The sequence below is a fragment of the Mobula hypostoma genome, chromosome 13 (assembly GCF_963921235.1).
Source record: "Mobula hypostoma chromosome 13, sMobHyp1.1, whole genome shotgun sequence".
Classification (NCBI taxonomy): Eukaryota; Metazoa; Chordata; class Chondrichthyes; order Myliobatiformes; family Myliobatidae; genus Mobula; species Mobula hypostoma.
Window position 1 is genome coordinate 34,441,660 of NC_086109.1, and position 23,275 is coordinate 34,464,934.

General features: G+C 40.0%; 1 protein-coding gene across 2 annotated transcripts in view; it reads left to right on the forward strand.

The window, feature by feature from the left end:
• itpr3 (inositol 1,4,5-trisphosphate receptor, type 3) overlaps positions 1 to 23,275 on the forward strand; it is a 310,992-nt gene that overhangs the window by 130,135 nt on the left and 157,582 nt on the right. For both annotated transcript variants that reach the window (XM_063065549.1, XM_063065550.1), the window contains exons 8-13: positions 2,128 to 2,274; positions 3,913 to 4,008; positions 12,826 to 12,870; positions 15,042 to 15,193; positions 19,969 to 20,068; positions 21,428 to 21,588. In XM_063065549.1, the coding sequence (XP_062921619.1) occupies positions 2,128 to 2,274; positions 3,913 to 4,008; positions 12,826 to 12,870; positions 15,042 to 15,193; positions 19,969 to 20,068; positions 21,428 to 21,588 (701 nt within the window). The remainder of the gene's footprint in view (positions 1 to 2,127; positions 2,275 to 3,912; positions 4,009 to 12,825; positions 12,871 to 15,041; positions 15,194 to 19,968; positions 20,069 to 21,427; positions 21,589 to 23,275) is intronic.

A 23,275-nucleotide genomic window follows, 5' to 3' on the forward strand; every position in this document is an offset into this window, starting at 1 on the left:
GGTGTGAAGATCAATGTAGAAAAAACAGAGTGGCAAAGGTTGTATTTATTTTGGAAAGACCTGGCAGAGATGGAAAGGGGCAAATTGTCTCCTTTTGTGCCAGAAGATATATGTTTGTATAGTTTCCCTGAACTTTGCCTGTTTGAACTCCCTCTCGTGCACTCCTCTAAATTTCTTCAGAATTACTAAACCCATACTTTGACATTGTAATTGTGTGCTCTGTTCGCTGGATTGAGTTTCATGTTGTAGGGATTGTTATATCACGAAAATATAAGCAGAATGGGCCACTACTCTCTGGTGCTTATTCTCATTCTCCCTTCCTCCACATATCTGATAGCCACCAGATCTCCTGGAGCTGAATCTTCCCAGCCAATGCCCAACCTAAGACACAGGACACTAATTCCTGTTCCTCTTTACTCCCCAATGCTCCCCAGCTCCCTATGACTATGGCAGTGGAAAATGATATTCTCTATACTATACACCACACATACCACCACCTTTTGGCCCACAAGCACTGCTGGTAAGACAAGTATTTGTTGCTACCAACCAATATCTCCAATTGTCATTTGTCACCCTTTCTGAAGCCAAACAACAGCCCATTGGCATAATTTAATGTATCTCAGAACTTGCCTCCAGTGGGTTTGTTAATTAGAAAATAATTGGAATTCATTGAAGGTTAAGTAGGTTCAGGTTTCTGAACCTTTATATTGTTAACCTCCTTTCCAGGAAATGCTGTCTCTTTGCCCCTGTAGGTTATTTGATCGAGAGGCTGCCAACATTCCTTCAAGCTCATGGTTAGACCACGGGCGAACCTGTAAAACCAGTTAGGCTTTGCAAACTTTAACATGCTTAAGCAAGCTTGTAAAGTGAGTTCCAGAGCTGCTGCTGAGCCCTTTTCTCAATGCTAAAATTAACTTTGCACCCACCGGTCCTGAAAAATGTTCCCACCGACTTCCATGGTGGCCTGAACACAAGGCATAAGACTGACCACTGAGTTGATTATCTTTGCACCCAGTTAATATTCTTGTCTCCAGGCCATTTGCAGGAATGTTGGCAGCTAAATAGGTAGCAAATAAAATGAATATTTATTACTATAAGTTTGAGGGGGTCAGTGACAAAAGATAGGTTGTATATTTGTAAATATTAATTGCTTAGATGGGTTTCACAATTGACAATCCTGCCTGTAAGTTATTTTTTACCAACTTTCTGGTTAATGTTTTATAGTATGTATATATAAACAGCAGTAATTCAGCATGATTGAAAATATTTTTGATTATTTGAGTTGCATTTGTTTCCTTCTCCCACATAACTGCAAAGTTTCCACTTCCTGTACCTACTGTGGGATGTTACCAAAACTCATAGTAATCTCATACTTTCCCAGATGCAGAAGAGCACAAAACCCCATTATTTTTTTTCCTCTTCTACATATTTTGGGTTTTATCAACATAAATCTGTGACCTTTTTTTATTTAACTTGTATATGCTGACCCTTGTTTTCATACTTTGAAGTGGATATGCAACTCATTGCAATAGGGTATTGACATATTGCTGCTTTGACATCTTGAGGTTTGGTGTATCATTTATGCGTGTTTAAGTTATAAAACATTTTTGCACATTATGTTATTGACTGTGGGAGATGACAATGTAGAAAGAGAGGAACAGGGTAGAATGCTGAGAATAATCAGTGTTGTCCCTTAATCATGAAATTTAACATTAAGTGGGATCTGTACAAAGACTTAGAAGAGGGTGAAATTGATTTCTTAACTTAGAAAATTGCTGTCAAATAGACAAAAAGTACTTCTTCCAGTGGTGGCATTGCTAACTGTGCCCAGTCTAAGGACCAATTGATATCCAGATGTACCTACTCTATGAAAGCCAAGGTGAAACCAAGAGTGGGGCATCACTTTGGTGATTCGGCATGGGTGAGTCGGCAGGCTGTGTTGTTGAACAGCTTAGAACAACTTTCTGGAAGTTGTTGGAAGATGTGCTCATTCAGACAGTGTGTGTTCAGACTTTGCTATTCTTTTAGAAGAATCAGGCATAAAGAAAAATGTTCCTCAAATGAAAATCTACTGTAATGAATGCAGAGTTTTCTTAAATGTGACTAGTTTATTCTCATCTATTTCAGGGTGACGTAGTAAGGTTGTTTCATGCTGAACAAGAGAAATTCCTCACATGTGATGAATACAAATCCAAGCTACATGTCTTTCTGCGTACAACACTACGCCAATCTGCCACTTCTGCAACAAGCTCAAATGCTCTCTGGGAAGTTGAGGTAATTTTAACTATATGGAAAATTTTCGTATTTATATTGCACAGTGTCAAATAAATGTCATTTGCTCCAATAGATCACAAAATTATCCATTTATAATTAGATTTATTTGACAAAACAGTGTAAAGAATCACCAAGGTTCAATAGACATAGAATCAGAGCCAGGTTCATTGACATTGACATATATCATGAAATTTATGAATATGAATGTTATTTTGTGGCAGCAGTACAATGCAATACATCACAATTATGATAAATTACAATAATTTATAAGAAGTAAATAAATAGTGAAAAAGAGAGCAAGATAGTGATGTAGTGTTCACAACTTCATGGATTGTTCAGAAAATTGATAGTGGAGAGGAAGAAGCCATTCCTAAAAGATTGAGTGTGTGTCTTCAGGCTGCTTTTCATTCTTATTGATGGTAGTAATGAGACAAAGACGTTTCTTGGATGGTGCGGATCCTTAATGATAGATGCTGCCTTCTTTAGGCATCAACTTTTGAAGATATCCTTGATGGTGAGGAGGCTGGTGACCATGATGAAGTTGGATCACCAGTCTTAAATGCCACAGATGTAGCCCTCAGCGGTCTGTGAATCTCCTGCTTCATCCACAGCTTCTGGTTTGAGTATGTCTGGTACGTTCTGGAAGGCACACGCTCATCCGCACAGGCCTTGATGAAGCCAGTGACGACTATGGCATATTCATTCAGATCCAAAGATGAATCCAGAAAGCCTAGCACAACAGGAAGTAATGTGAATCAAACAGTATTTATCCCAGTACAGTTTCACAGAAAAGAATTATCTATTTGAACTGGAACAAGTCCGAACTAGCTGAAACTCATTTTCAGTCTCATGAGATATTTGTGAAAAATGTACAGAAATCTTGCACCAGGTGGATAGATAGATAGATATTTTATTGATCCCAAAGGAAATTACTGCTGTGATATACTCCAGGCTGAACAATTGCTTCCTCAGGGAACATTATGAGGGAGAGCTTTGGGTATTGACAACAACTGGTGGAGAAGAAATTCCTTCTGCCTGTCATGTCAGAATGGAGGAAGCACAGAAGGAGGCTGTTCAGCCCATTGAGCCCATGCTGGCTCCTTGAAGAGCAATTTCATCGAGCATATTCCCCTGTGCCCCTAGGGAGCTCAGTTGCTTTGTGACACAGGCCACAAGTCAAATGCAGCATATTTGAGATAAATAGTCTGTTGAAGAAATGGATGACTGTTTACTTAAAAAATAAGTGAAATGCTTAATGTTATCATATTACTAGATGCACCACTAAATTCATTAGCGGTTCAATGGGTTAAAAGTGAGTGTATGACAGCATTTAGTAATTCAGAGTTACCAGACTTTTTCACAATTGTATTGAATTTGAGATCTACGGTGTGTGTCTGCGATTTTCCTATGGATCATTTCTCAGTTATCATTCAGGACAAGTTATTGTCACTTTCTTTTTCTTCTTATACATGTCATACATAATGTATTTAAGCAACTTTAATCTTATTTGGAGATAATTGTTGCACCATCTTGTCATATGACTTTGTGATGTTGCTTGCTTCCTTCTGCAAATGATGTGTAGTCGCTGTGCTAGGCACCTATTGTTCTGAACAATAACTGAGCCCATTCTTCTTGCAGGTTGTCCACCATGACCCTTGCAGAAGTGGCGCTGGCCACTGGAACAGCCTCTACAGGTTCAAACATTTAGCTACAGGCCACTACTTGGCTGCTGAGGTATGATGCAATATTCTTTTCAGTTCTGGTTGTCTCATTATAGGAAGGATGGAATGCATTGAGAGAGTGTGCAGAGGAGATTTTCCAGGATTCCTCTCTAGATTAGAGAAATGTCTTGTCCGGGTAGGTTGAATGACAGACTGACTTACTGCCTGTTACCTCTCTGGCATTTAGGGCAGCAGTGAAGGTCCTCCATCTCTGGCGATGTTCAGGGCTTCCTTCATCGTGTCAGTAACTCCCTTTTGGTTTTCACTACTGTCAGTCATGCAAGTTCCGGGTGGAGACTTAGGAATACCATTGCACTCAGATGTAGAATGATTCTTCACTGCTGTTTCTGTAACAGTTTTGTTTTACCAGTCGGGGTTGTTAGCCCTGAGCTGAACCCCCGAACCTGGAGGACCGGTGGACCACTATTAGTCTGGCCTCTATCCTTTCATCTATTTGGCATGGGTGGACCCTAGCAAGTGTCAAAGCACAAAGCCCTGACTCCAGCCAACATAGCTCTCCCATCATTGAGGCACGCAAGCCTTTATACCACGACAAGATTGTGGTCCCCTTGGAGGATATGTTGAGTGAGTTAGGGCTTTGTTCTTTGGAGTGACAGAAGATGAATGATGAATTTTTGGAGCTGTTTAAGATTATGAGAGGCATAGACAGAGCAGACAGCTAGCACCTTTTCCCAGCACAGCAATGGTCAGTACCAGAGGATATCCATGTCAGGTGAAGGAAAGATAATTTATTTTTACACAGAGCACGGTGGGTGTATGGAATGCAGTGCTGGGATGCTGGTAGAGGCTGATGCAATACGAATATTTAAAAGAGCCTTAAGCAGGTACACGGATATAAGCAAAATGGAGGGTTATGGGGTTATGCACACAAAATGCTCGAGGCAGTCAGCAGGTCAAGTAGCATCTATGGAGAAGAATGACGAGCCGAGACCCACTCCTGCCCAACCACCACCTCCTTCACCACAAAACAGGGCTCCAAATAGTCCTTCCAGGTGAGGCAACACTTCACCTGTGAATCTTTTGGGATTATATAATGTGCTCCTGGTGCAGCCTCCTTTACTTCGGTGACACCCGACGCAGATTGGGGGATCGCACTGTCAAGCACATTCCTTCCGTCTGCAGCAAGCGGGATTTTCTGGAGGCCCACTATTTTAATTCTACTGCCCATTTCCATTTTGACATGTTGGCCCATGCCCTCCTCTACTGTCACAATGAGTAAACTCTCGGACTGGAGGAGCGACACTTCATATTCCATCTGAGTAGCCTCCAAACCTGACTGCATGAACATCAATTTCTCAAACTTCTGATAATTTCTCCCGCCTCCCCGTCATCTCTTGTTTCCATTCCCCATTCCCCATTCCCCATTCCCCATTCTGGCTCCCCTCTTATCTCTTCTCTTCTCCCTTGCCTGTCACCTCCCTCGTTTTCCCTTCTTCCTTACCTTTTTTCCATGGTCCACTCTTCCTCTCCTATCAGACTCCTTCTTCTTCAGCCCTTTATGTTTTCCACCAATCACCTCCCAGCTTCTAACCTCACCCCCTTCTCCTCACCTGGTTTCACCTATCATCTTCTAGCTTGTACTCCTTTTCCTCCCCTACCTTCTTACTTCTGGTGTCTTTCCCCTTCCCTTCCAGTCCTGATTAAGACTCTCAACACAAAACGTTGGCTTTTATTCCTCTCCATAGATGCTTCCTGCCCTGCTGATTTCTTCCAGCACCTTGTTTGTTTTGCTCTGGATTTCTAGCATCTGCAGAATCTCTTGGGGTTATAGGGTTTGTACGAGGGTAGGGCTGGATTGATTGTGGAGTAGATTTATATAGTTAGTCACAACATTGTGGGCTGAAGGGCTGTACTGTGCTGTACTGTTCAACATATTTTCTAATACATTAAGAGGCGAAAATCTCAATTACTGGATCTCTCTGAGATCAAACTATGAGCATGTGGCTTTTTTTTTACAAAGCAGTATTGTATATCCAATTGATACTTACCCACCTTGGTATAAATAACAAAGTTAATGGTACAAGAGCACAAAACAAAATGGGCACAATGTTAGTTATAATTGGAAGACTGAAAAGAATTCTGCTTCATGTTGCACACAGATGTTGGACTAGTGATTTCTTCCACTGCTTTTCACTTATTCTAAATACTGTGAATGATTTATTGGAATAATCTGAGTGGAAGATCCAATACAGGACAGGAATGTATCCCACCGTGAACACTGATTCAATAAGAGTTGTTTAAATCCCCACACAGGGTAGCCATGCCTATGACAATCAATAACTTGGAAATCATTTTATCTTTGTCCAATCACACATCGGGCATTTTCAATGTCTGCAATAATAAACCTAAACTTGTTCTCAATAAATAAGAGTGCCCAGAAATTGGACTGCGTGGCACATCTGTTTTTTATATTACACGATTCAACTTCATGATAAAAAAAACATAAAATAAACTTGAACTTCATGGCCAACTGCAAGAAATGCACAATATTGACTCTGACATACACTGAGCCTGGGTATGCAATATACTTGCATATTTGTAAAATGCCACAATAGAAAGTTTCAAGTAGAATCAAATCATGTGATCTGAGGAACAGTTGATGAGGAAAAGCAAGAAATCAAACATTATTCAAGGTTCAAGTTCCAGTTACTTATGGACAAAGAAACTGAGAAGGTAAATTCTGATCAAGGTCAGAGACTGATCTGCATTTTCTGAAAATAATTTTGATGAACACGTAACACATGTATCAATGGACTGAATGTGTTATGTGTAATGCTGTTAGAATATGAGTTATGTTTTTGAGAGCTCTGTGTCTATGGTAAGATTCTATAAAATAGCAGAATGACAGACAGAGAAAGGTACAACTTCACAATTTAATCACCTTTAAGCAAACATGGCTTCCAGTCTGTAAGAATAAACGGCAAGAGAATGTAACAGTTGAGTTGAGGAACTTATAGAGGCTTTAAGTGAGAGTGAATAGTTTTATACTGGAACATTATGGCTTTTCTCATGAGTTCATGACTGCACTTTAAAGCTAGAGGTGAATAAACGTGACAGCTTAGAAATTGGTTTCATTTGCACACATCTTCCATGCAAAAATCATGCATAAAACATTTTTGTCTACATTAGCATATGCTAAGGATCATTTCCAAGTGAAATCACACCATTTGGGAAATTAGATGACATAGTTCATGGTGCACAGCTGACATTTGACCGCTGTTAATTATGCAGCTGACAATTTCACATGTAAGACACTGCAAGAGCTCGTCCTTGTGTAAACTAGACTTTTCAGCTATAACCCTATGACCTTTGCTAAACACTCAGAACAGAGTGCACTGCCAATGTGTCACAGTGCGAAGTTTCAAGCCTAACCTTAGTCTTTGCCTGCGTGGAGGTTCATGGTCTCCCCATGACTGAGTGTAATTCTTCTGGGTATTCCAGGTATCTCCCCAATCCCAAAGGTGTGTAGATTGGTAAATTAATCTTGCTCCATAGATTTCCCTTCCATTCACGGTCTCCTTTATTCATTTACAAGGTCTACTTTTTGCATCTAATTAACTTCGCAGCACCTTCAATGCATATTAAGTCCAGACTGATTAACAAAAATTTAAATCATAAAAGACTTCAGCTGCTGGAAATATGAAATGAGAACAGTAAATGTTGGATAAAAAATACTCAGCTTGTCAGGTAGTATTTTTGGAAAGAGAAACATTAATATTTCAGGTTAGAGGTCATTCATCAGAACTGAATTTTTCACCATGTTCTGTCTTGATTAAAAGCCACATCCACCCATCCTCTGCAACACAGACAAAATGCTGGAGGAACTCAGCAGGCCAGGCAGCATCTATGTCGATGTTTTGGGCCGAAACCCTTCGGCAGGACCAACCCTTTTCCCACCAATAGAGAACCTAATGGAATTCATGCCCTTAAGCATGAAAACAGCGATGACTGCTAGTGATGCCTTGTATGGTAGAGCTGTATGCAGCGACCGTTATTGGTATTAAGTAAATTATGACAGCGATGTGGAAGTTTCTCTTCAGGTTTTAATGATCAAAGCATTACAATCTAGACAGCTGTTTTTGTTTCAGAGACAATCTACATCAAAGATACAGCAATAATCACCTAGCTTGTATGTGGATGAGCACAGAACACCTCAGGCCTCTCCATTTTGCATTCCCTCATCTCTTGTGTATACATAAGAGTGTCCCTCACAATTGTGTGGTCATCTGTCAACCTTTCATCCCTGACAACATCCCTGGCAGTAGGACAGAATTGAACATTTCTTGTTTTGGTTTGGCTGCCTTATGATGTGTATTCAAAGCCTTTTTCACAGCTTTTTGATACTGGGCATTGGAGATATTAGATACTCGGTCTGAAAGAGTGCCCATTTGCACATGTATTGGGAAGAATTGTTGAGGGGAAATGAAGGAGGAGAGACGGTGTATCACTCTCTGCAAGTTTATGGGAAAAAAACCCATCCTATCTGAGTTCCTGCAGATGTCTTGCAAGCAGATGAGGGTTCTCCTCCAACAAATGCTGTTACAGGTTTCTTAGCCAGCCATAGCCTTGCAATCCAGGTTTAATGTTAGACTAATGCTATGTATCATTTGTTGAACACCTAATGGAGTTTTACTGACGGGGCAAAATTTTCCAAACAGTGACACACAAGATTCTACAGATTCTGTAAATTTTGAGTAACACAAATAAAATGCTGGAGAAACTCAACCAGTTAGGCAGCATCTTTGGGGGGAATGGACAGTCAACCATCCCTGTTGAAGGATCTTGGCCTGAAACGCTGGCTGTCCTCCTCCATAGGCGCTGCCCGACCAGCTGAGTATTTCCCAAACAATGTTTGGAACAATTATGCAATATACCTTGCATCTGAGTGAAGTATGTGTTACATGTTTATCTTCTGTTTTGATTTGTATTTTATGTTATTCACCACAAAACATGATATTTTGATCAAGTAAAACAAGTAAAGGCTGCAATTACGTACCTTTATAAAATGGCTTTGTGACATAATTGAGATAAACTCTCTGCATATAAATTTCACTTCAGATACTGCTCTGTAGGTATCTACACTGCATTCAGAGAGTAGAGTATGATATTACCTTTTCTTTCTGTACCATTAAATTGAATAACTACTTTGGCTATATGTGGATAGACAAAACACTTGGAATTTTCACTTCTTTTAACAGAGGTGTTTTTTTTTAATGGGGAGAATTCTCCAAGGATAAACAAGCACTTTTTGAAAATTGCTTAAGATTTTATCATACCAATGCGAAGGTTCTACTTGGTCTGGAAATTACTGCTGCACTGTTGGCAAACAAACTTTCAACTTCATTATATGGCATTTTGTATTTTACTGGAGCATTTCAAAACCTCTTCCAAAAACAACGTGTAGGTCAGGCAGTAATTTGTGAGAAGGGAAACGGTTATTGTTTCAGTTGTGTGAACTGGAAAAGAGAGAGAAAAAAAACACAGAAGATGCCGGGGGGGAAGAACAATTTTTTTGTGGAAATAGAAACATAGTTAACTTTTCAGGTTGGAGAAACTTAATCAGCTCCTTCTCCAGACTGGAGAAACAGTCTGCTTGGTGGAGCACTTGCACCCGGTCTGCAGGAGAGAGGGAAAACCAATCTGTATGATGTAGCTAAGAAGGTGGGTGGAACAAATAGAGCATCCCTGACAATGTGAGATTGTAATGTGTCAGCTAAGGAACAGTTACAGTCAGAGTAAAGTTTTTGTGTCTGGGTAATATGTTCCAAGTGGGTTGTACGGGCTGATCAATGAAGTGTAGAGAAAAAGGAAATCTGAGCCAAAATGATGATAACAGGCAAAGGTAGTCAATTCCAGTTCTGATACAAACAGGAACAGAGGGTTATCGGAAGGTGGAGAATTATATTTAAAATCCAACAAATTTTAACATGCCCAGCTGGAAGATGAGATGTTGTTCCTTTGCCTTGTGTTGGGCTTTGTTGTCACAGTGCAGGAGTCCATAGTCAGAAAGGTCACTGTAGCAATGTATTGATGAAATGAAGCAGCAGGCAAATGGCAGCTCAGAGTCACCCCTGCAGACTTCTTCAAAGGTGCTCTTCAAAGTGATCATCAAATCTGCTCACAGTAGAGAGGCCCACCATGTGAGCACTGAATGCTGCTCACAAGACTGGAAGAAGTGCTTGGGACCCTGGATGGTGGGAAGGGAGGAGGTAAAAAGATGAACATTGCATGGAAAAGTGCAATATGACCTGCATTTCACATCTTTAATTAGACCCCTTCTCCCACTGGACAAAGCAAGAACCTGGTTCTCATCTTCCACCCCTTTAGCCTCTGCATTCAACAGAACATTCTACACAATTTCAGCCAGCTCCAACAATAATACATCACTAATCATATTTCCTACCTCTTCATCAGCATTTAAAAGGGATCACTCCCTTCAGAAATCCATGGTGCACTCTTCTTTCCCTTCCTGTCCAATGGGTAGCTTCCACTAGACCCCCACTACTACCTTTTCAACCATCTCTAACTACCAACCCCAGTCCTGACGGCCTAACTTTAATATCCATATTGATCATGTGCTCTTTAAACACCCTGCCCTAAAACAATCCCGCTGTTTTCTTCTGGACTGATGTTATTCATCCCCTTCTCACTCTAGCCTTTGGTTTCTCTGATAGTTCCCATTACTCCTTCTCTCAACCTGGTCTGATGTTTTCTTTCTTTCTAGATGACTCATCCACCACCTCCTCACTGCCATTGTCTGATCTCCTCTCAGTCATCACCTTCCCTCTGACTGATCCTGATCTCTGTGTGGTCTTCTTTTGCTTACCCATGCAACTTTCTATCTATCCACGGATTCCTTCTACGCTCCCCGATTCTCTCTCTCCCATAGGACAACTAATTTCCTCTGCAAGCGGAGGTACTTTATGGACAAAAGGTGTTTCTGTACAAGGCATATTCCATTCTTTTCGAAGCCTTGACTGTTAAATCGCTGGTGAAAACTCATGTAAAAGTGACCGAGTTCCCCACCTCAATGCAGCAACACTCTGAGTAGTACAGCCTGCACCCATGTTTAAAAAAAAATTGTGCCAAGGTATTTCTGCTGAATGTCCTCCAGTATTGACCAGAAGAGTAGTTGTTAATTCCGAGAAAGATCTGGGGAATCTTGAGGATTTTCATCCATATATTCGTGATAGGGAATTGAATAGCCTCGTTACATCTCAATACCTTGTTACATCTCAGTGTAGGCCATACCTGGGCTGAGACTAAGAGACATATAAAAGTTCCTACTAACAAACATGCTCTCTACATGCTATTAAATTCAAAAGTCCAACAAATCTACCTATGTTCATTCCAAAAAAATGTCAAAACTAGTTTCCTTTCTCTTCTCCATTTTTGGTAATTGTTTTTCCTTATCAGTTTTATATACTTTTGATGACATTTTTTGCAGCACTGTTGGGATATGTTTCCCAAATCGAGAATTTTTTGTGTATTTTTTGTCTTTTGGACAAAATCAACTTAATCAGTTAAAACAGAATCTATTCATTACCGAAGGACAGCCTCTATCCATAACTATATGAACTGGTTTATTGTGAGACATGAGAGAATAGGACCAATCAAGTGTGACAGTGGAAAAGTGAGTATGGAACCAGAGGAGATAGCAGAGATACTTAATAAATACTTTGCTTCAGTATCCACTACTGAAAAGGATGTTGGCGATTGTAGGGATGATTTACAGCGGATTGAAAAGCTTGAACACATAGACATTAAGGAAGAGGATGTGCTGGAGCTTTTGGAAAGCATCAAGTTGGATCAGTCTTCGGGACCGATCGAGATGTACTGTGGTAGGCGAGGGAGGAGATTGCTGAGCCTCTGGCAATGATCTTTGCATCAAAGTTGCTGCGCAGGTTGACTCTGTGGTGAAGAAGACATACAGTGCATTGGCCTTCATCAACCGTGGGATTGGGTTTAAGAGTCGAGAGGTAATGCTGCAGCTATTTAGGACCGTGGTCAGACCCCACTTGGAATACTGTGCTCAGTTCTGGTCACCTCACTACAAGAAGGATGTGGAAACTATAGAAAGGGTGCAGAAGAGATTTACAAGGATGTTGCCTGGATTGGGGAGCATGCCCTATGAGAAAAGGTTGTGAACTCGGCCTTTTCTCCTTAGAGTGGTGGAAGATGAGAGGTGACTTGATAAGGTGTGTAAGATGATGAGAGGCATTGATCGTATGGATAGTCAGAGGCTTTTTCCCAGGGATGAAATGGCTAACACGAGAGGGCACAGTTTTAAGGTGCTTGGCAGTAGGTACAGAGGGGATGTCAGGGGTAAGTTTTTTACGCAGAGAGTGGTGAGTGCGTGGAGCGGGCTGCTGGTGACTGTGGTGGAGGCGGATACGATTGGATCTTTTAAGAGACTCCTGGATAGGTAAATGAAGCTTAGAAAAATAGAGGGCTATGGGTAACCCACGGTAATTTCTAAAGTAAGTACATGTTCGGCACGACAGTCGAAGGGCCTGTATTGTGCTGTAGGTTTTCTATGTTTCTTTGTTTTCTATCAGTGTCACATGTAACAAAATACGATGAAAACATCTAGTCGCAAATTTGAGCAGATAAGAGATTTATTTTGTTATCTTGCTACCTATAGATAAATTCTGCATAATTCTACAGTACATTTACCAGTGTTACTGTACAGTGTGGTAGTTTATGTGAAAGAAAATTGTTGTATTGTTTGTTGCAAACATGTTGATGCTTTTCTCTTTTATGATCAGGAAGTAATTGTTTCACAATGTCGAATATCAATTTTATTTAGGAAAACACAGGTTACAATGGAGATCCCTCAGATTCAAGAGCTGCGGTAAGTTTTATTTACAGTGAAATTAATTGGAAACTGAATTTGCCTAAGGTTCCATACTTGTTCAGCTGAGCCAGTTTGATGTTATATTGTTGGATATATTCTCTCTATAAACTGGGGTAGCCAAGAGGGTATCCTTCATGAACAATTTTTTTTTTGTTTTCTTCCACCTGATCTCTATCATCAATCCAATTGGAAATAGAAGTGGTCCCAGCTATGATGTATGCTAACATTGAATAATAGTGATTCATTGTCCTAACACAGGACTGATAATAAAATGTGGAACACTACTGTTCCAAGAGTTTAGATCTTAAAGTGTAGAGAAGGGGAAGGAACCTGAAAAGGCCTAGAGCAGGAGGCCAGGGCCAAGCATGTTGCTTACCTGATGCCCCTGTTCATCACCCTAAGCATTTGCACATTCCACCAAGAGTACACTGTAACAATGCTGTGTCGTTGAGTGAATGGGACCAGCTGCTGGGTGTGAGGAGGTGGAATGGTTGAGGCAGGTACAGTGGTATCATTTGGGAAGGACTTGAGTAGGTACAGGGAGGGATGGGGCTTGGAGGCGTAGGGGTCGAACACAGGAAATTAGAACTAACTGAGTGGGCACCATGGTTGGCACGGATAGGTTTGGCTGAAGGTCTTGTATCTGTGCTGTGCTGTTCTGTAACTCATTCTACCACCTGTTTTACGGCAACTGACCGTTGCACCTGAAACCATAACCTTTGAAAGTTAGAAGGACAGGAGCAGCAGGAATATAGGAACACCATGACATGTACCTATTCTTCCAAATTGGACAGTCAAATTCCCAAGTCAAAATCCTGGATCTTTCTACCTGACAGCATTGTGAGAGCATTTTTACCACTGTTCTGCAACTCTTCAAGGAGGTGGCTCACTATCATCAAAGTTCAAATTAATGATGGTGGCTCACCCACATCATCACAAGGGTAAAAAAACATGGGCTGCCTCACCCCTTGAATGAATATTGTGTTGTAGCGTGGATGAAATTACCGGAGAGACAGAGTCACTGGTAGATACAAAGCAGCTTCTTTATTCGACACAACAAGGTACAGCAGGCATCTTACAGACGGAGACGCTTTCCGTAGAAAGGTCTGCTAGCTAAAATATGGGCTCGATATTTATATGCTAAACACAAAGGCAATCGCTACTTAAAAAGTTACAGACAATGCTTCCTTTTGAAGTTACATACAAACATCACACCTTCGGATTTCATCCTTTCCTTCTGACACCAACATGTCTGTGTTGGTATCCACAGACTTTAGTTCAATCCACAATACATTTATTTGGCATTTTACGTGCTAACATAGAAGACAATTAATATTTATAATGTATAAATAAGACTGCCTTCGAAACTATAGCATCAGGCACCAGAAGCATCTGGTATTTACACCTTTGAGGAAGCCCATTGTGGTGGACTCAATCCACAGTCCTTTGTCAAACAGTTCAAATAGAAGTCTGGTGGCCAAAGTCAGTTAAGTGTAAACAAATCATCTGCCCAAAAAGAAAACCACTGTAACATATTGTATGAAATAGTCTGAGGTGCTGCATTGGAGATTCCATATAGAATAAACACATTTCTATTCTTTATGGTAAGGTCCCTTGGGAACCAGGATCAGAATCAGAATCAGACTCAAGTTTATTACCATTGGCATGTGTCATGAAATTTAACTTAGCAGCAGTAGTACAATGCAATGCATGATAACATAGGGAGAAAACAAAAATAAAATAAATAAGTAAATCAAACCATGGACCTTATCAAGTTTATTATCATTGGCATGTGTTGTGAAATTTGTTAACTTTCAGTGCAATACATGATAATATAGAAAGAAAACAAAAGTGAAAACAAAGTAAATCAAATTATGGACCTTATGAACATGCGCAGGAGCCCTACTTGAGAAAAGGTGGTAAGTTGAATGTTGTGCACTGATGGTTAGAATGAATTATGAGGTAAACCAGCACTACTTGCAGGAGAATGTTGCTTTTTTCTGCTGTTATGTCAAATATCACTGACATTTACAGAGTAATTGCACAAATCGAGTCTTACAGTTTTCATAGACTGTTCCACAGGTTGCAAGTGTGGTGTGACTACAGTGATTTAGAGGTGATGAATGTGCACAAAATGTTCCAGTCTGGATTTTCCACTCTCTCATTAGGCAGAACCTAAAATGCTGAATCGAGCCAGCAAGAGAAAAGGAGGCGAGAAGATCCGGTACAGACTCGTGGCCGTTCCACATGGAAATGATATTTCAAGTCTGTTTGAGCAAGATCCAACTACTCTGCAGAAAAACGATTCATTTGTTCCCAGGTACTGTATAAAAAATAGCAGGTTGCTCCTGCAGCAGAATTTCCTTTACCTCCCATCTTCCACTCAACTAGTCATGTGATCCATTACAATTTCAATCAACCTTCCCATCACAAAACGTCTGGAGGTTTAAAATCCTTGTCATTTAATAACTATTTAAATTCGTATCTTTAAGTCTGAATTAGTGTATATATAGCTTACGTGCTTTAGTCTGGAATGGCTGATATAGGTTTATTTGCCTTTTTAGGAAGACTTTTAAATGAGTTGATTGAATGTCAGATTTGGCAACTTCCAAGTTGTACTAACTCCTAATTGGTTTTGAATGGAAAGGGAATGGCATTGTGCCCCAAGATAGCAACTGACATCTCTCGAGAAATTAAGATTCAGATTTAGATTTATTTATCACATCTACATGGAACCCTGCAATGAAATGTGTGGTTTGTGTTAACAACCAACACGCAGAAGGGTGTGCTGGGGGCAGTCCACAAGTCTTGACATATTCCAGTGCCAACACAGCATGCCGACAGTACTTCGCAGAACAACACAGAACACAACAAACCAGAAAACAACAAGTAACAAAACAACAACAGCAAAACAAGCCCCTTTCCATCCTTCCACGCTCCCCCCCCCTCCTACGTATCTGTACTTCAACTCCAGAGCTCCAGACTCCAGGCTTTGGCCATGAGCACTTCGACTTCCAGACTGCCGATCAATCTTTGGGCTTCAATCTGCAGTATCAACCAATTTTAGGGCTTCAGTCTTCAGTTTTATCCCCTAGACTAGGCAGTAACAGGGAGCGTCGAACTCTGGGCTCGTTGAGTGACTGTCCCTTATGCGTCGTGTCTTCTTGTGCCTCTTTGCTCGCACAGACATCTGATCTCAGGACCCAGTGACCTGGGACAGTCCAACATCAACAGATGTTCTCTGTGACCCATCCATGTCGTTGACCTTCATGCGTGGAGCAGAGGCATAAACTCCAGATCTCCTTTGTCACCAGGTCCACACTGCTGTACTTCGAGATGAAGTTCTTTTAAATTACCCTTTTGATAAAGAATGCTGTCTCTAAATTTAGATTTCACATGTATTTGTTGTACCAGACAGGTAGTGCATTTAATGGTGATGCAGAGCAAAGAAACTCCCTGAAATAAATTATAAAATTAATAAGATTTACCTTTAATAATGTGAAGGTTGCTTTTACCTTGAATGTTGCCTGGCTCCCAGTGGTGGAGGTCACTTTCATTGCAGTTAAAAGGCACGTTAAGCAAGTCAGAGTCTGAAAGGAATCATCCTGACAGGCATCAGCTATTAAAACTGCGGGAGAGTCAGTATAAAATGTAGGGCAGGGGTTGCTTGCATAGCCACATCAATCGTTTGCTGTCAGTGACCAGATGCCAGAACAAGGCACGGCTAATGATTCTGGCAGAGTATCTGTGCTCTGGCAGAGTTCTGAAGTTCTGTTTTAGAATTTGAGACAAAGTAATTGTACAAAAAGTATGTGGACCCATGTAAACTTAGGCAGGCACGTATAGAGAGGAATGCATTGGTATCGTTAAATGATGAACCCTATTTATTTCGTCACCAGGTTTGCTCTGTTTCACTGAGATTGAAAGACGAAGGGCATAGACTGCCTGTTATTGCTACAATTTCTGTTGGTAATGCAGAGAAGAGTGTTGTGCACATTGATAATGTCATAAAACTGTGGTTGCTTTTACCACGGATGCCAAGACTTCATCCTGATTTTTAAATGCAGACTTCTGAGGAAAGTTAAAAATCAATTAATTGAAATGCTGAAGGTGTTTTTACTGTTGTGTCCTTTCTCAGCAGAATATCTATTAGCTTCTTGGGAGTTTTTGAGTGCAGATCAGAAATGAGATGGACAATTAATCTGATCAGATGAGTTGTTGTTTTCATCCCCTTTTCTGAGATATTTATATGAAATAGGCAGGTGGCTGTGACATACTGAGTATGGCATAACTGGGTACCTGTTTCAGTAGATCTACCAATGGACCGGTCCAAAGCAACAGCATGAATGAAAAAAAGCCCATCTGAAGTGCAAGCAACGATTCAATAAAGGCCACTAGCAATTGAAGTGTGACTGCTTCTATAGCGAGGACTTCCCGGGATGTCAGGAACTAACAGATCATTTGTGGCAAGTCCTCTGATGCCAAATTAAAAGGAAATTTGTCTTAATCTTTGTCCAGTCCATATCCAGAAAATATTTCTGCTATGACAACAACGTTATTTTGAGGCAATGTTTCAGTCAACTCTGAAACAAGTTACTAGTGCAATGAGTTTTAGTGCCAATGACTATGGGCCAGAGTCTCTTTTGCATTTTAGAGCCTGAACCTGCACTCATATAATTGTCCTACTTGAATGTCAATGCGATATTTACCTATTTCAACAGAATAATCACCAGCTGGCAATCGTAAGCAGGGAGACATCTCTGTGCAGAAGAATAGGTGGAAATTACAACCAAATTTTATTATTTATCTTTAAGATTAAGAATAGTAAAACAAATCATCAGTAAAATCACAGAATTGAATACAGAGAAATATTATTTATCCCTTTTGTTATTCCTTATAATGCCATTACTTCCCTTTCATGTTTAAATAATCTCTCACATAAAATTGCATTATCATGAATTAAAGGAATAACATCAGTAATTTTGTGGGAACATATGGAGCTGCTAATATTATGCTACTACAATGCTTGACTCTGAAACACAATCTCTTCAAACTCTTACCAATAATGTACCGAAGTTTGCGACTGAAACAAAAGATTTCTCTCAAATCAACAGTTAATTATTTAGAGTACAAATTCTTATATACAGTATAATAATGTCTCCCCCTCCCCTTCCTTGGCCAATCAGCTCAATTAGTTTTATTGCCTGTTGGATAAGGACAATCAACATCTACCTCGTCTTACTTCCTCTAATCCTGATGCTGTATGCTGAGCTCCTACACGCTCCCCCTTTCACAACCACTCCAATGTCACTATCCCTCCTCCACTCCAGCCCCATTCACCTTCTTCAGCCTCCTCCCCTTCTTGCCCCCTTCCTATCCCACCCTATAATTTCTGTGAAGCAAAGAGTCGTTAGCAAACTATTTGGAAAACAGAACATTAGGAAAACTGCATACTTTGATGGTGTCTGGCCTGGTACTCTAAGGCACAGTACTGATCAGCTAGCACCTGTTTTCACTGACATAGTTACCACCTCCCTGCAATTATGCAGGGTCCTGGACTGTTTCAAAGTAATTTTAATCGTTCCAGTTTCCAATAAAGACAAGCTCACTCACCTTAATGATTATAGGCCAGTTGCTCTGACTTCATTTGTTAGAAAAACCTTTGAATGTCTGATGTTGGCCTACCTTAAGTCCATTACTGATCCTCTTCTTGACCTGCTACAGTTTGCTTACAGAGCAAATCGCTCAGTTGAGGATGGAGTTAACTTGTGCCATCATTACACTCTTCAAAGTTTGGAATCCCCAACACCTATGTGAGAATCTTGTTTGTAGATCTTAGCACTGCCTTCAACACTATTGTTCCGGAGTTGCTCCACAGCAAGTTAATCCAGTTAGCTGTACCCTACAGTATCTGTCAGTGGGTTACAAACTTCCTAACAGGAATGAAGCAATTTGTAAGGCTTGTCTCCTACTTAACTGAACCGTTCTCTATAAGACCAGGCTCTCTTCAGAGCTGTGTTCTTTCACCCCTCCTGTCTCACTTTATACAAATGACTGAACCTCTACAGGCAAATCAATTAAAATTAAAGTTTGTGGATGACACGATTGTAGTTGGTCTCATCTCTGATAATGATATGACCTGCTATTGAAGGGAGGTTGACCGTCTTGTAGCATGGTGTGCTCGTAATAACTTGGACCTTAATGCTATCAAAACAGTGGAAATGAGGATTGACTTTTGCCAACAAACCCCTACTTGCTCCCAACCGACTTAGAAATTAATAGTCAGGCTGTTTCTGTGGTTGAGTCATTCAAATTTCTTGGGACTACCATGACCAATGCACGCATTGAAGTGGGACAAGCATGTTGCACTCATCACTAGGAAAGCCCAGAAGAGATTGTTCTTGCTAGGCCAGCTTTACATCCCATGACGTATCCTGATAAGTTTTTACTCAGCCATCATTGAGAGTGTAGTGACCACCTCTATCACCGTTTGGTTTTCCGCCACCCCTCTCTCCAAGTCCAGGCTGCAGCGCGTGGTCCACTCAGTGGAGAAGTTCATTGGCTGTCAGCTGCTGACATTTGAAGACCTGTTCATCACCAGAGCAAAGAAAGGAGCTGAAAAAATTGACTGCTGAGTCCACAGACCCTAGCAGTCACCGATAAACCAAATTGCCATTGGGGAGATGCTACAAGTCCATCACCATCAGGACTACACGTCATCTCCTGTAACTCTCCAGCTTCTCAACAAAACTAATTCAGGTGTAATACCCTTACTGTCCCTGCACAACATCTGTTATATAGTCTTTTCTACTCTCCTTGTTCTGTTTAATTATTGAGTCTGTTTATATGTGTCCATTTATTATGTTTGATTATTGACATTTGTGCATGCGACTTCTGCTAATTGTTGATTGCTCATGGCTGTTTGCACTATTGTCTTGTAAATTGTGTTGTCTGTTATGGTATTGCCCTGTGTTTTATGCTTGGCACCGGACCACAATCAATTCTGGTATGTTTCACATACTGGCAATAAAGTGATTCTGATATATATATATAAACTGTCCTTTTCAACTTCTACTGTTTTATTCAATATTTTAGGAATTCCTTTGTGAGATTACGGCATCTGTGCACCAACACATGGATTCAGAGCACAAATATTCCCATTGATACTGATGAAGAAAGACCGATCAGACTTATGGTATTTATTAAATTCCAGTTTCTCTGCCTAATTTTACCAATCAAGTTTATTTTGTAATAAATGTCTAACAATGGGGTGTTTGTATTAACCTATGTTTTATTTACATATTTTATCCTCATCATGTTTCTTTGTGCAGATGACCTGGTTTGATTAATTTTGTTGATTCAAATAAAAATACTGGATATGTTAATATTTGCTTAAGTATACAGTTCTGTGCAAAGACCTTAAGCATATATATATATATACATACACACACACACACTGGGAGAAAAGGATGTTGGGAATGATGAGGGTGGAGACTGTGGGAGGGGTGTGGGACAGGTGGCAGAGAAGGAGTGCCTGGGGAGGGGGATGGCATGGGTGCAAACACACTCAGCTCCGAGACACCAGAGCTGTCCCTGTCCCATTCCAGCTCTTAGTCCACAATAGAGACTCATATCAGAATCAGGTTTATTATCACTCACATATGTCATGAAATTTGAATTTTTATTTGCGGCAGCAGTACTATATGCTTAAATATTACATAAATTTTACAGTCTATCCCATTATTCTTGTGTGTGGGAGATTTTGTTGCAAAAGTTGAAAAAATATTCTGTGTCCATTGGATATAATTATACCTAGCAAAGAGGTCAATTATTGAAGAATGTCTTACGTTCCCTTATATTGTTCATTTCAATTTATGAGGAATTCCATGTAACAGGGTATGATTAAGTGAATCTGAATTGGCTGATTAGAGTTTACTGAATAATGAGAGGATGTGATATAATACCTTGGGAGAGAAGGAGACATTAGTGCTCAGTGAGAAACAAGGCCTCAGGAGCAGACAGCATCATTACTGAATTTCTAAAGCTTAGTGAAGATGATTTTCCATCACAGACTCGCAGCCTGACCACCCTTTGGGAGGAGGAGGAGGACACATCAGGTGACTTTGAAGATGCAGTAATGATGATTATCTGAAAGAAAGACAGATCCCATAGCGGATAACTATAGAGAGATCTCCGTGTCTGTTGGGGCAAAGCACATTAGAATCATCAGCCTCAACAATACTCACAGAGACAGAGCAGAAGCAAAACTTTATCAACCCCTGGAGACAAGAAAAGTGCTTTGAAATTCATTCGAATAAAACTGATAGTATATAGTTTATGGATTTGCTGTTTTTTTGTTGTAATTTGTTCTTTTAATACCTGTTGTGGGGCATTTTCTGCTGGAATGAAAATTGCACATTAGAAGTTTACATTAGGCCTTTAACTTGAGTTAACTAGGAGCATCAATTGAAATATCTTAATATACAGTTACACTTGGGTTGTATTCATTGAAAAGTTATCATAAAAATTTTGAAAATAATGTATTTATTTTCAGCTTGGAACATGCCCCAGCAAGGAAGATAAAGAAGCTTTTGCTATCGTCTCTGTTCCAGTTTCAGAAATTCGGGACCTGGACTTTGCGAATGATGCCAGCAAAATTCTAGGAACAATTGTTGAAAAATTAGAGCAAGGAACCTTAAATCACAATGACCGAAGGTAATATTGAAACTGTCTTCCTATGAGGTTTAGAGATGTCTTGTTTACTTGATTGCAGGACTGTAGCCTAGTCTCGTGAGTAAAATAAGAAAACTCTCAAGATAATCAGCAGTTCAGATGGGGTCTGTGATGAAAGGAATAGAGCTGATGTTTTGGATCAATAACTTTTTAAAATTAATCATGGAAAACATTGGAGATGACAAAGTTTTAACTGCAAAAAGTGTGAAAGAGACAATCACCATGCTCTTAGAAGTAGTGGAATGCAGGGGAGGTTGAATGATGGAAAGAGTAATAGTGAACCCTATATTAGCTGGTTTATACTAGGGGAAATGTTGGTTAGATGTGAGAAGATGGAATAGTGAGCATAATTGGCTGGAATCATGGAGCTCAATCTGAGAGCCAGCTTAACAACAAAGACATTTTGGTATTTAATATTTCATTTACTAAAAACTTGAGGTAATGCAGATTAGTTTTTTAATCTAGTCTGAAAAGCTAGGACAAGGGAGATAAGATAAAATGAATGTTTAATAATTGGCTAGCAGCAAAATATGTCAATTTAACTACATTAACTCAGACAAAGCTGAGCATCGGTCCTAAAGTGGGATAACATGCTTTCCAATTATTTTGTCTGTCAGAGCAAGCTATTTCAGTGAGCATGTTGGATAAGGGCAAAGTTGTATAAATGTGGAAAAAAAAATTAAAGTTCAGTATGCAAATTAGTATGTTTTTTTGTCACCTGGAGCATTTTGCAAATTATTTTTACGCTGAAGTAATCTGTGCTGGATTTCACCACATTTTGCTGTGGTGGTGATGATTAAAATTCCAAGATAGACTATACTGTAAATTAAGTGGAGAGAAGGGAAATTAGATACTAGCTTGTGAGAGCTGAGGAGGAAGTTCAGTGCATTATTTTAGTAAATTTCATATTAATGCTGAACATGTGAGGAAGAGCTGTAGACTGAATTCTGAATTCAGTCTTGATAACTTAAAAGCAGAATATTGATCAGATCATCTGTCTTCATTATAGATTCTCTTTATCCTTTACATGGGGTAAGCTAGAACACTCTCCTTTTAAACCGTCTTTTTGCATGCTCTTTTTAAGTGCAAATGATATTGCTGCTCAGATCATCATGGTCCCCTGAAGCAGGGGTTCCCAACTTGGGGCTCACGGACTCCTTGGTTAATGGTAAAGCTTCATGTCATAAAAAAGGTTGGGAACCCTAGCAATACTGGAAGTCAATTTTCATCAGTTATATACCATTAACTCCTTTTATCTGCTCACCACTAACTGATATTATCTCCTTTTCTTTATCCTTCTAGAGTTTGTAAAAATTTCTTATTAGTTTGTTTCCTTCATTTCTTCAGTCTGTCCTTTCCTGACTATGTGCAATCACTTTGTTTTTCTGTGTCTGAGGGGACCTAGCAGCCTGACTATCCAAGATTCATGACTCTGGACTATAACAGGTATGGAAACACATGGTGATTCACTCCAGAAGAATTTCAGTTTTTCGTGCTTCTACCATTATTTAAAATGTAGAAAATATGACTTTTGAAATCACCATTTAATAAATAATAACATTTTCATGTTGACTCTAGGCTGCTTGAGAAGTAATTTTTCTCTTGGTTGATGAGACAACTGTTAGTTGGGTTATGTAGGGTCACGCAAGATCAAGTATTCCCAACCTGG